The sequence below is a fragment of the Lepidochelys olivacea genome (genome assembly GCF_965140295.1).
Source record: "Lepidochelys olivacea isolate rLepOli2 genome assembly, chromosome: 5".
NCBI classification, from domain to species: domain Eukaryota; kingdom Metazoa; phylum Chordata; order Testudines; family Cheloniidae; genus Lepidochelys; species Lepidochelys olivacea.
The window spans coordinates 24,701,525-24,716,010 of NC_140415.1; the positions used below are offsets into that span (position 1 = coordinate 24,701,525).

Genomic DNA, 14,486 nt, shown 5'->3' on the forward strand with positions numbered 1-14,486 from the left:
ATCTGACTATTTCTTTTGCTTCTGCAGATGTGGCCCTGAGGGCCAGCTCCTACACACCAGTGGAGCACCTCCATCAGAGGAGGCGAACAAGGAAGAGTTAGAGAGGATATGTTTCGTGAATTGCTGCAATCATCAGATTGGGCAGATAGCTAGCACTGAGCATGGAGAGAGACAATAAATGAGCAACTAGAAGTGGCGAGCTAGGAGAGGAGATGGGCAGGAGTGGACAATAAAGCTCATGGAGGAACAGAGATGCTGAGGTCTCTAATTATGCTGCAGGTGGAGCATATGTGCTTGACTGTAAAACTGCCTTCCTTGCCCCTCCCCAGACACATTCCTGGCCCATCACAGTACCCCTTGCACTCCACCCCAGGGACATTTTCCATAATGACAGCTGGACTTACTTCAGAGAGTGCTGCTCATTGTCATGTCCCTTGTAAGAAATGTTAATCATGTATTGCTGTTTAATAATAATTTAGTCTTACACAGACAGTGATTCTTTATTTGTGTTCTACACAGGGTGGTTGCAACAGAAATTCATACATTTACAGACTACAGTTAACGCTCAGGCAGGAATTATTACCAGGGTTATTCAAGGTGGCAAGTAAACAATGCCTAGCTCAATTCATTACAAAGAGACACATTACTGGGGCTCATTGTCAAAATGCTGCTTCAAAGCCTCCCTGATTTGAAGGGCCCCCTGTTGAGCCCCTCTAATAGCCCTGGAGTCTGGCTGCTCAAAATCAGATGCCAGGTTATCCACCTCTATGCTCCACCCCTGGAGAAACTTTTGCCCCTTGTCTTACAAGTGTTATACAGAGCACAGCATGCTGCTATGACCAAGGGAATATTTTCCTTATTGAGGTCTAAACTGTCGAAAAGGCAGTGCCAGCAACCCTGTAATCTGCCAGATGAACATTCTATGGTCATTCTGCACCTGCTAAATCTGTTGTTGAAGTGCTCCTTCCTGCTGGTGTAAGGCTTCATGAGCCACAGGAGTAAGGGGTAGGCTGGGTCTCCCAGGATCTTTATGGGCATTTCCACATCTCCCATTGGAATCTTTTGGTCTTAAAAGTCAGTCCCTGCATGCAGCTTTCTGTACAGGCCACGTTCCTGAAGATGCACGTATCCTGCATCAACCACTCCGCACTGATGTCAGTGAAACAATCCCGGTGATCCCCCAGATCCTGCAATACCATAGAGAAGCAGCCCTGTCTGTTGATGTTCTCGCAAGATGGTCTGGGGCTAAAATTGGGATATGCGTGCCATCTATTGCCCTGACGTAGTTAGGGAATTCCATTGCTGCAAAGCCAGCCGCTATTTCCTGCGCATTGCCCAGCATCACAGTCCTTTGTAGCAGGAGGAGATTAATGGCCCGGCCCACTTGCATCACTGCAACCCCCATGGTGGACTTTCCAACTCCAAATCAGTTTGAAACTGACCAGAAGCAGTCTAGAGTTGTCAGCTTCCACATAATTATCACCACTTGCTTTGCCACCCTTAGGGCTGCTCTCATTTTGGTGTCCTTGCACCACAGGGTAGGTGTGAGCTCCGCATACAGTTCAAGAAAGGTGGCTTTGAACATACAAAAGTACTGCAGCCACTACTTGTCATCCCATACCTGCATCATAATCTGATCCCACCACTTGATGCTTGTTTCCTGAGCCCAATAGCGACGGTCCACCTTGTGCAGCTGTCCTGGAAATGCCAACAATAATCTTGAATTGTTTCTTTCCGTGGCACACAACAGGGCAGGCAGCATAGATTCCTGTTCAGTGGATCAGTTGTCTTGTATTCATAATGTTCATCACACGACTGGGGAGCAGTGCAGGATCCATGCTTTCAAGCAGAGATGGTGGGTGCAAAGGTTACAGGGGCAGCTGAAAAACGGTGCAAAACACAGTCTGAAGCCCTTGGAATTATGGGATGGAGAAAACTCCATAATGGGGGTAGTGATCACACCCCCACGATGCACTGTGATCCATTACCAGAACTCCTAGCAGGAGAAGGTGGCAATTTGCACAGTGGGATAGCTACCCCCAGTGTACTGCTCTCTCTGCTGGTGCTAGAGCACAAATTATGGATGTGCTGTACCAAAACAAGGAGCATTGTGTGAACATGCACAAGCGATGTAATTACAGCACCTTATGATTGTCAATGTAACTTACGTTGACTTAACTGTGTGGTTTAGACATGGTCTCAGTCACATCCGTATTGGTGCATTTCTTTTCCCTTATGGAAAAGGTTTAACAAATCACACCACAGACAAACACTACATATTTATAACGAGTACTGTATTAATTAGTACCCGAGTAGCAAAATGTGGAGCAGGGCACAGATCCCAGAACAGATGTTTTTTAAAAGGTGAAATAACTTCAAAAAGGGGTGATTTTGGAAAAATTATTCTCTCTGTATCAACTTAATTTCCATCAAACTACCAATTAAAAAGTCAAATAGTGCTCACCCTTTACATTCTCAGATTCATTTTTTATTTCCATTTCAATGAGGTTCTTAACAAAATAAAGATCTAAGCCTCCTGTTTAACTGGGGAATGTGTGCCTCAAACTTAGCTAGATGTTGTCCTGACCTGTGCCTCCATAACAACTTGGTGAGCAGTTACATGTAAACAGGAGTGTACATCAGTTGACGTACATGATAAGTATATATATATATTTTTTACAGGAATCTCCAGTATTAGAAGTTTGGTTGTTTTTTAATGCCAGGTAGACTAATCCTGACTTCAGGCCATCATCATAAACAGACAAAAAACCCCACAATCTCTGTAAAGTTTGTCTAGATCAGGTGCAGTGATTAAGTCACTCATGTCATGCAGTATAAAACTCTTCCCTTTATGGTTAGTAAACCTTTGCTTCTTTTCACTTTTAAACAGACTTTTGAAGCTTGTTTACAAATCTTTCTGAAGTCATTGTTTGATATTTGTAGGTAAACTGGTTAATTTAGTTTCAGAAAGGCCATTTAGGGCACTAGTATAATTAAATGATCTTTGTTCATCCAACTCCTGAACACTGGGAAGAAGTTTTGTTTTAACTGAAACATCAAAAAAAATTCAAACAAAGATGAGCTGTAATCTATTGGGACCGTGTAACAAAGATTTATACAGGTTAGAAATCTCAAACAAAGTCTATCAATAATTGTTTTAAAACTGTTGTATCCATGTGATTTTTTTTATGTTCAGTTTCCATGGTATTGTATTTCTTTTTTGTTTTCCATGTATCCCATGATTTCAGTTTATATATTATTGAAAACATATGGGAAGAACAGTGCATGCCACATCAGCCAATTATATTTTTAATAAATAAGGAATCTACTTTATGATGTCAAAGAAATGTTCTGTATCAACTCCTAACTCTCTGCAAATATATGTAGAAATCTTTGTTCTGCTCAATATTATTGTGATCTGCAGAATATTTTCCATAAAATGAGTTTGATCCACTTTCTATTTTGCAATTTGGTTTTAAATCAGTTTCATTTGAGACCATATGTTCTCTATAGCCGCATTATTAGACGGTGAGGAGAATCAGTGCTCTGATACATCCTTATTTTGCCCATTGCATCTATGTATTTTGCAACTGCTAACCAGAACTGTTTCACGTGACTGTTCTTCATGCTCCTCCTTGGACCTTTACTCTGAAGCATTTTATGTAGATGCAGCTTGCCAGGATCTCTGCTGTACAGAGAGAAAAGTTGCTAACTGACGGAGATTAATCAAGGACAGAGACCACTAGGATTCACCCTCTTGCATATTCAAAGGTAATTGTGCTTCATTTATTTTCTTAGTTCAGTACGTAGCCCCTGCATTTTACAGATATTTTGGCATATGTGGAAGAAAGCTAGCATTTGGCTTTTAAAAAAAAAAGAAAAAAAATCCACTTGACTTTATAGTCAAAAAGACACATGCAGGGTTCTCTCTCCCCCAGCTACAAGCCACAAAAGGAGGTTCATGTTTGAAATACAGCTGGTTTCATTATCTTTTTAAAACAAGCTCTTACAAAACATTGGTTTAACACGAAGCTTAGCTGAATTGGCAGTTTCCATCTGAAACAACTTGTTAATCTGTTGATTTCCTGGAGACCAGGCTGCAGGGAACCATGACATGGTCCATTTAACAGACTTGGGAACCAAATAATTTTGCATTTGTCTTTTGAAAAATGGAATTGTATCACTGTGATGACATTTTTAATAGTTAGGCCTACAAATTTACCCCATCTGTGAACTGACTGTGGGAAAGTGCATAAAAGTTTGTCAACTGTTACAATAACCCCTAACAATAAATATTGATGGGGAAAGGTGCGGAAGGGAGACAAAAAAAAAAAAAAAGTCAATTTGGAACTCCAGGACTGTGATAAGAGATGTGTGGGACTAGAAATCAATGAACCAAAACTGTTGTGTCAGAAATTAAGCCTATTGGTGGACAAGGTAATGAGGGGATGGGCTATTCCACCCATCACTTCCTTTTTTGGGGTCCTTACAAGAAAAAAGATTTTTGGAAAGAAGATTAGTAGGGGGAGGTAAATGCTAGTTGACTGTGAGAGGAGAGAAGAGGAATCATCATCATGGCTGCCAGCCCGCACCAGATTCTGCAATTGAACATGAGGCCATTGTACCTTCTTCATCCTAATCCTGAGAAGTGTCCTGACAAGGTCAGGGCAGAGAGAGGGAGCCAGATGACATCACCACCTCAGGCTAAATCCCAAATACCACCTGGGATAAAATTATAGGGTTAGAAGGGACCACAAGGGTCATCTTGTCTAACCTCCTCCCAGAGTTAGACAGGTGATTATCCAGCCTCTTTTTGGAAATCTCCAGTGATGGAGCTTCCACAACCTCCCTAGGCCGTCGGTTCCTACTGTTCATACAGTAAGGACGTTTTTCCTGAAATTTAATCTAAATCTGCTATGCTGTAGTTTGAACTCATTGCCTCTTGCCTACCCTTTTTGGCAAGAGAACAACTTTTATCCATCTTTTTTATGTCCACCTTTCAAGTATTTGAAGACCACTATCATGTCCCCACTTAATATCCTCTTTTCCAAACTAAACACACAGTTTCTTCAGCCTTTTCTCATATGGCTTGTATTTCATCCCTTTGATCATCTTTGTCACTCACTTATGGATTCTTTCCAGGTTTTCTACATCCTTTCTATACATTGTTGGCTGAAACTGGGCATAGTACTCTAGCTGAGGCCTAACCAGCGCCAAGTAGAACAGTGCTATCACGTCCCCTGATTTGCATGCTATGCAACCTAAAATTGCATTTGGGGCTTTTTACAACAGCATCGCATTGTTGACTCATGCCGAGATTGTGATCCACCACAACTCACAGATTGTTCGCAGCAGTGCTGCTGCCAAGCCAGTTATCCCCCCACATCTATATTAGTGCATTTGGTTTTTCTTCCCTAAGTGTAGCACCTTACATTTGTCTTTGTTGAATTTCATTTTGTTATCTACCACCCAGTTCTCCAATTTAATCAAGATCTCTCTGAACTTTAGCTGTATCCTCCAGAGTGTTTGACAAGCAGCAACTCCCCTAGCTTTGTGTCATCTGCTAATCTGATCAGTATGCTCTCTATTCCTACATCCAGGTCTTTAATAAAGAGGTTAAACACTGGATCCAGGACAAATCCTTGTGGAACCCAACTTGAGACCTCCCTCCAATCTGACATCATTCAATTAATAGTTACTCTTTGTTTGCAGTTGTTTAACCAATTATGTATCTACCTAATGGTAGTTCCGCCGAGCCCACATTTCTCCAGTTTACTTACCAGCATGACACATGGGACTGTGCCAAAAGCCTTGCTGAAGTCCAGGCATATTATATCCACCACATTCCCCCAATCCTGTCATAGAAGGAAATCAAGCTGGTTTGGCATGATTTCTTAGTAAATTCATGCTGACTGCTAGTGATTACCCCTTCCTCCTCCATGTATTCACAAATTGCATGTTTATACATTGCTCTAGTAGCTTCCCAGATACTGAAGTCAGGCTGACCAGTCTATAGTTTCCTGGCTCCTTCTTTTTAGAGATGGGCACTATGTTAGCCCTTCTCCAGTCTTCTGGGACCTCTGTCATCTATGAGTTTGCAAATATTATTGCCAGTGGCTCTGAGATTTCTTTGGCTAATTCCTTTAGTACCCTGGAGTGAACACCATCAGGCCCTGCTGATTTGAATTCATTCAAATTGTTCAGAAGATCTGACATATTTTTTACTTATCCCAATCTGCCTCCCTTCCCTTTTATTGTCTATGGTAACTTTGCTAGTCATCCAGTAATTTTTTGTGAGAAGACTGAAGCAAAGTAGGCATTGGGCAGCTCTGCCTTCTTATTAGCTTCTGTTACCAGCTCACCTTCTCCATTGAGCAGCGGACCCACACCATCTCTGATCTTTGTCTCACATTTGTAGAGCCCCTTCTTGTTGTCTCTAACATTCCTTGCCAGCTGTAACTCCTTTGCCTTGGCTTTCCTGATGTTGCTATTCCCATGCTTGTGCTATTCCCATGTATGCTTCCTGGGTGACATGCCCCTCCTTCCATTTCCTGTATGTATCCCTTTTGGTTTATAGATAGCTAAAAAGATGTGAGACTGTCACTCAGTCACACTATGTCATTTTCCTTCCCCACTTTATTCTTTTTCCTGTTTAATATGTTTGGTTTAGCCAGCCAAGACTATATATTTTGCAACACTGCCCATGACCAGAAATTGCAACTGGAAGCAATGCCCTAAACAGCCCGACACTGGTACAAGTTTGCTGGGTTATGGAGTGGCTGATAAAACTGTGTACCTGGCCTGTGTTTTTTCAGCCGTGAGGTTGCAAGAGAAAGTCAATACCAGAGATAGAAGCTGCAGCTTCTATCTTTGCTGTTCTCGTCTTTTCCCTTGTGTGCATTTGTCTTTTATCCTCTAGGCTAGGGAATGGAATTGACTGAACAGCAAAGCCAACAAACACAACAGTTCCAGCCTACCTTTTTCTTTTCCCCAAAAAAGAACAGTTACCATATAAAAAGACTTAACAAAAGGGGATTTCACTTGTAAAAGTATCTCTCTAGCTAGACAGAAAGGGAACAAGGATGTTAAAATGAAAACTGTACTTAATACTTTACATTTCAAAAGCTTTAACTGTTTTTCCTCTTTTCTGTATCTTTAATAAAAGGTTAAGAAGGATTTTTGATGATGTGATGGCCATAATACTAAGCAGGTTATGGTCTCTGTATATCAAACCTCAAACCTTGTTTAACACTGTTTAATGCTGGACAGTGACAGGGTCATGTTAACACCGTTAGCTCTTTGGGTCCATGTATTCTATCTAAATTAATACAGAAGCTAAGAGAAACCCAGAGAGATGGGAAGATGGGGGAAAAATTACATGCTTGTCATCTTTGCCTCAGGTGCAACACTGTAGACAATGTATCAGGAGTAATACGTTTTATCAGCGAGTCTACTAAAGGAAATTCTCCTTGAAGACAGTGCCAAATGTTAATAGTATCCATATTGCAACTGAACTTCTAGATGCCAATTTTGACAATCTGAGGGTGAAATTCTGGCTCTGCTGAAAAACAGATTTTGATGGGGCGAGGATTTCACCCCAGTCTCACAGGTGATTGACCTGTTCAGCCTTTTTGATACTGCTGAGACCAAAAGAGCAGAAGTAGAAAGTGCCAGTAGAGCACATCACCATACAGCCTCTCTCAAGGAGAACACTGTAAACAATAAAGTGGAGATTCTAGAGAATCAAATAATAAGTGCTAGAATAATTGGCCTCCCTGAAGCTACCAGAACAAATGGCCTTTTGAGGTTTTTTTTAAATGCATTATGGCTAGTGGAAGATTCAATAAATAGTAATATACGAGTATGAAAATGTATGGGAGAAAAAGTGTACTACCCCTTTAAAGGACAGGCTGTAGACTCCAGCCTGCCGCTAAGCTATTTAAATACAGGAACAGGAAGCTAAGGAGAGAGATGAGGTAGAAGGCTGTAGTATGTGGTGGTTTTTCTTTCAGGTAGCTGACTCAGACTTGGGTTTGGGAATGTTATTTGGGAGCTCCGAGCCACCGTGCTGATGAAGTGGTTGTTGTAGGACTGCTGTCCTGAAACCTTATTAAAAGGTGACCTGGCATTTGGTTAATGTGTTTTGGCTTTTCCTTTCCCTGGGCTATTAAGATGAATCTATTGCTGCTCCACTTGGGGAAATTAAGGTGGAACACACCGGCAGTGCCACACTGAGCCACAAGGGAGCGTGCAGGGACTGCCCACACCTTTACAAAGAGAATAAAAGAGACTGAATCTAAGATCTCTTGAGTTGCATGTCAAAAAACAAAACAAACAAACAAAAGCCCACACACTATAAAACAAAGAATTCTGGCTGAAACTAAGACTAAAGGATATTTGAAGATTCTGGACATGAACTTCTGGCTAGGTAAGTGGTGTACGAAGGAGAGTTTTGATTTTGTGGAACATTTGTTCTAATTTCCATGCAGAGGGGGGCTGTATAGTTTGGATGGCCTCTAGCGCCATAGAAGAGGGACCAAATTCCTCAGGGAAGGCTAGCTAGAATAGTCAGGATGGGGGTAACCTAATAGCAAGAGGGGAGGGTAAAAAGAGGGATGATATGAGCATTCAGAACAAGAAAATTTGAAACAAAATTAATCAAGGAACCAAAAGGACAAGAAGAAAAGGAATTACTGAGTTGCCTATACACCAATGCTAGGAGCCTGGGTAACAAACAAGAGGAAATAGAATTGCTCATTTATGAGTATAATTTCAGTCTAGTTGGTATTACTGAAACCTGGTGGGATGATTTGCACAATAGGAATGACCAAAATCAGTGGTTAAAAACCTGTTTATGAAGGAAGGATCAAGTGGGCAAAAGGGGAAGGGAGAGGCCGTCTGTCAAAAATGGCATTCCCTATTTCTGAATCACTGATCATTCAGAAGAAAGTCATTTGAATGCTTATGTATCAATGTCCTAACACGGAAAGCCCAAAATGGAGTTGGTTGGTGTCTGCTATAGACCACCAAATCATAATAGGGAAAAGGATAACTGCCTTCCTATGGACCTATCTATAATGTGTTGGGGGGAAAAGCTGCGTGATCATGGGGACTTCAGTTTGAATGACATAAGCCAGTACTAAAACATCATTGGAATATTTAACATTAGAAGTGACAGTTTCTTAATTCAAGAAGCGTTACAGCCAACACAAGGGAATTCTTTAATAGACTCCTAACTGATAAAGAGGAACTAAAAGTTAATGTTAGCTTAGGTACAAGTGATCATGACTTGATTACATTTATAATGTGCAAACAGAATGAAGTCCAGAACAGTAATATGTCCTTAGTGCTTTAAGAAGGCCAGTTTCACAAGCTGAAAACAATTATGAGCCAAGTTAGCTGGGAGGAAGAATTTAATCAGAAAAAAGTGAATGATAGCTGGAATGATTTAAGAACATTTTATTAGATGCCCCTCCCCCCCCAAAAAGAAAAAAGAAAAAAGGCCATAATAATTAAAAATCCAACCTGGTTTAGAGGGGAAGTGAAGGCAGTATACAAATTAATATACAACAAATGGAAGAAAGGGGAAGTTGATAGTGATGAATAGAAGTCAGAAGTTAGGGACTGTAGAAAATTGATAAGGACAAAAGGGGGGAGTCTATAACCAGCAGACTTAAGGACAATAAGGAGGTTTTTTAAAAAATATATTGAAAACAAAAAGACTCCTGACAATAGTATTAGTCCATTACTAGATGGAAGTGGTAGAATGATCAATAATAATGCAGAAAAAGGCAGAAATGATATATAGCTGTTCTGTATTGGGGGTGGGGGGCAGATAAAACTCTTTCCATTCCACTCATCTCTGGAGGGTATTAAACAGAAGCTACCAAAAGTAAACATTTTAAAATCAGCAAGTCCAGATCACTTGCATCCAAGAGTTTTAAATGAGCTGACTGAAGAGCTTGCTGGACCACTAATGTTGCTTTTTCCACTATGTCTTAGAACCCCTGGGGAAGTTCCAGAAGACTGGAAGAAAGCTAAAGTTATGCTAATTTTTTTAAAAGGATAACTAGGATGACCAAGGTAACTCTAGGCCTGTCATCAGTGGTAGGCAAGATAATTGAGTGGCTGATATGGGACTTCATTAATAATGAACTAAAAGAGGGTAATGTAATTAATGCAAGTCAACATAGGTTTATGGAAAATAGATCCTATCAAACTAACTTGTGTTTCCTGATGAGATTACAAGTTTGGTTGATAAAGGTAATACTGTTGACATAACCTACTCAGACTTCTGTGAGGGATTTGACTTTGTACCACATGACATTTTGATGAAAAAACTAGATGGCATAAATTAAATGGATTAAAAACTTGCTAATTGATAGGTCTCAAAATGTAACTGTAAACATGGAATTGTCAAACAGGTTTCCAGAGGGATTCCATGGGGATTGGTTCTTGGCCCTACACGGTTTAAGATTTTTATAAGTGACTGATAATCACTGATAAAGTTTGCAGATGATACAAAAATTAGGGAGTGGTCAGTAATGAAGAGGACAGGTCACTGATTCAGAGCAATCTGAATTGTCTGGTAAACTGGATGCAAGCAAACAATATATGTTTTAGTATGGCTACATGTAAATGTAGCCATCTAGGAACAAAGAATGTAGGTCATACTTACAGAATGGAAGACTATCCTGGGAAGCAGTGACTCTGAAAGAGATTTGGGGTTTGTGGTAGATAATCAGCTGTCTTGAGTTCCCAATGTGACTCTGTGGACAGACGAGCTAATGCAATCCTGGGATGCATGAACAAGAGAATCTCAAGTAGGAGTAGAGAAGTTATTTTATCTCTGTATTTGGCACTGGTACGACCTCTGCTGGAATATTGTGTCTAGTCCGGGTGCCAACAAATCAAGAAGGATGTTGATAAACTGGAGAGGGTTTGAAGAGGAGCCATGTGAGAATGATTAAAGGATTAGATTAAAGGGATAGCCTTCTTTGCTAAATTAAAATATATTGAGCTCTCTGAGTCTAAGCGGTGGCTTGATTGCAGTCTAAGTATTTAAAATGGGCTCTTAAATTTAGCAGAGAAAGGTATAATAGTCCAATGGCTGGAAGTTGGAGTTAGACATACGCCAACCGGAACCAAGGTCGGAATTTGACAGTGAGGGTAATTAACATTTGGAACAATTTTACCAAGGTGGTGGATGCTCCATCTCTGAGAACTTTAAATCAAGAGTGGATGGTTTTCTAAAAGATGTGCTGTTGGAATTATTTTGGGGAAGTTCTGTGGCCTGTGCTATGCAGGAGGTGATCATCTAGTCTGACAATGGTCCCTTTTGGCCTTGGACTTCTATAAACATACTACGTGTTGTTCTTCCCATGTTTAAGCCAAAGAACACATGCAAAATGGAGAGAATTTAGAGAAGCACTAACTCCTTTCCAAGCCAAACACTAGGTGCGGGGATGGGGAGTGGAGGCGGTAGGGAAAATATGTTTTCAGGTAGTGCTTCAGCACAAAAGACTTAGGCAAGCTACATATAGGAATCCATGAATGATGGATAATCAGAAATCAAAACGTAGAGATTTGGGGCCAGATCTTGCTCCCATTGAAGCTCTGGCAGAATTATACTTCTCACTGTATCTATATGACAGCTATTCTTGTTCGTCTGCTTTCTGTGCCAACCTTGGAACATTTTAAAAAATAGCTTTTTTGTTGTCACTAACCAAGCTGTGGACTAATGCTATGTTCATACATTTTGTTCAGTTTCTTGCTGATACTATGCCAGAAGCCAATATGGCTCAGAGGAATTTTGTACTGGTTTGAAGGAACAACCCTTCTGGGGGACTTGGGCACAGGGGTCATGTTACACAGAATATGAACACTCCTCCTCCCCCCAAGTTACTGAAGAATGTCTTTCAGAGTCTCAGAGTAGCAGTTGTGTTAGTCTGTATCCACAAAAAGAAAAGGAGGACTTGTGGCACCTTAAAGACTAACCAATTTATTTGATTCATCTGATGAAGTGAGCTGTAGCTCATGAAAGCTTATGCTCAAATAAATTGGTTAGTCTCTAAGGTGCCACAAGTACTCCTTTTCTTTTTGCGAATACAGATTAACATGGCTGCTACTCTGAAACTGAGGATCTTAGTAAAAGTGATTTAAAAAAAATGTTTAAGAGTGGTGGTTTCTATACCAATGCTGTGTTAAGCCTCTCAGAATGTCTAGCATGAACTGGATGCTTGCAGAAGTCAGAGCGGGGTCAGACTGAGCTAAGTGCTTGTGAAATTAGTAAGAGTGCTGTGCATCCTCTCCTAACAAACTCAATACCTGAGTGCTTATTAAACAGTGTGTAATTGTCTCCAAAAAAAAAAATGTCTGGCCATCAGAAATGATTTTGCAGTGAAGTTCAAGACTGTGTCTGTGCAGCTATAAAATTGAATTCTTTGCCTGAAAAAAAATGCTATTTTAACAAACAAAAATCACTCAATGAAAAGAATTTGAAATATAAGTTAATTAAATAAGATACTGAAATTCCATCAGTGGGCAGTAACAGACTTGACACTTAAGTGAAACACTTTGTCCTGTTATTAGTAGCAGTATTATTGTATCATCTATGAGCTCTAGTCACGGATTGAGGCCCCATTGTGCTAGGCGATGTACAAACAGATGGTCCTTTTCCCAAGGAGCTTACCATCTAAATATAAAAAATGAGTCAGACTGATTCAGACAGACAGGAGCGTACAAGACATCAGTGAGACAAGACCATGATAGTTAGCCGTCTCTGCACACCAACAGCCTAACCATTGTCATGTTTTTTGTAGGCATCATGGAAAACAGGAGTTCTGAGGAGGAATCTGCAGGTGGATAATAAGGTAGTTCTGTGCATGCTTACAGGGAGTTCCTCCCAAGCATGAGGGGCAGTACGGGAGAAAGCACAAAGGAGCTTGTTTGAAAACGTAGCATGTGGGGAGTGGATGCTGGTGCCATGGACCAATCAGAGGTGGGCATCGACCGTGAGTGAAATTTGATAGGGAGGGTGAGGATTGACTGTGGAGGGCCTTGAAAGTAAACACAAACAGCTTATGTTTGACGCGATAGAGAAGTGGAAGCCAGTGGAGGGATTCAAAGAGAGGGTGGTGTAGTCAAAGCGACAGGTGAGGGATGTGATCTTTGCAGCAGTATTCTGAGTTTATATGAGTTGGGCAAGACTACATTTGTCAAGGCCAGAGAGAAGGATGTCACAGTAATCTAGCTGAGAAATGAGGACATCTCGAACAACAGTGGTAGCTATGTGGATGGATAGGAAAGGCCATAACTTAGAGATGTTATCCAGAAAGAATCAGCAAGTTTTAGCTATAGTCTGGATCTGAGGACCTAGAGAGGTGTCCCAAAAGATGCATGCTGCCAATTCCCTTGCTCTTATACCAAGTGCAGCTGTGAAACCATGTTTGGCAACTTCTGCATCTTTTTGGTCAGTTTCAAAGGACACTCCAATTGAGCCAGGAGGTGACAAAGAAGTTAGTGACTGCGGCAGTGTCACATTCAAGAAAAAACGTCAATCTTTCTGGAGCACATGGAAGTCGTAGTAGCCAGCACCCTGAGATTCAGTGCGGAGCGAGAGATCCAGAATGGTGCCTGACATTTAATTGTCCAAGTGGTGAGTACACGTAACACTGAAACAGTAAGAGGGAATTTAGGAGGGCAGAACACAATTATCTGACTTGCTGTTTGGCCAGGACACCAGGCGGAAGACACTACTCTTATGAAATGTACCATTGGGGTCTTGAAGACAAGTGGTCAGGACTTTCATTTTACAACTCGTCCAAAGACAGCATCATGCTGGGAGGACTAGTTCGGTGTTGACTCAAAAGGACACCCCCATTTCCTGCCGACACCATTATTGGTGCTTGTCCAGGGGTGCTTTCACCTCCACTGTCCCCCCCCACACACACCTGAGCAGGTGTTATGGAGAATCTACCTCAGTTTTCCCTTTTTGTTCAGCCAATCACCATTTAACCCCACCTGGTAGTTCCTTGTTATGACTCCAGCCTTACAGCCAAAACCAATAGTCTCTCCCTTCTTAGAGAGGGGGTAAGGAGTCTAGTGAGTCAGCAGGCCAGTAACCCTAGCAAAGGGTCCACAAACTCAGATCTCTTGGGATTGAGGCCCCTTGCTCGGCAGGGGATAATAATCCCTCTGCTAGGGTTGACAGGGGAACCCAGCCCCCACCACTCCAGCAGCTTCCAACCCAGCTCCAACCACTCCTCCAGGTTCCTATCCCAGAATCCTGTCCACAGCAGCTGAAAACAGATACCCCCAATTCCTCGCTGCCTCCCTAATAGGCTGTTTCCCAGACTCACACTCTGTGATCCTCTTCCTCTGGAGATCTGGCTACCTGGGTGGCTTCTCACCACTCCATTGCTGAAGGCCCATGCTCTCAATGACTCTTCAGCCTCGCTGCAGCTACCCCTTCCTTCCCACCTGTA

The 14,486-nt window shown here is 41.5% G+C and overlaps 1 protein-coding gene across 3 annotated transcripts in view; it reads left to right on the forward strand.

Moving 5' to 3' along the window:
• The first annotated feature begins 3,667 nt into the window (after positions 1-3,667).
• LOC311520463 (uncharacterized protein) overlaps positions 3,668-14,486 on the forward strand; it is a 46,101-nt gene continuing 35,282 nt past the window's right edge. The window contains exons 1-4 of one of the 3 annotated variants that reach the window (XM_084627919.1): positions 3,668-3,771; positions 10,003-10,083; positions 12,822-12,872; positions 13,477-13,657. In XM_084627919.1, coding sequence (XP_084484045.1) covers positions 10,075-10,083; positions 12,822-12,872; positions 13,477-13,657 — 241 coding nt within the window. In that variant the 5' untranslated portion in view covers positions 3,668-3,771; positions 10,003-10,074. Of the gene's footprint in view, positions 3,772-7,960; positions 8,429-10,002; positions 10,084-12,821; positions 12,873-13,476; positions 13,658-14,486 lie in introns of those variants that run through there. The other 2 variants (XR_014711602.1, XR_014711603.1) reach the window with 2 other exon arrangements.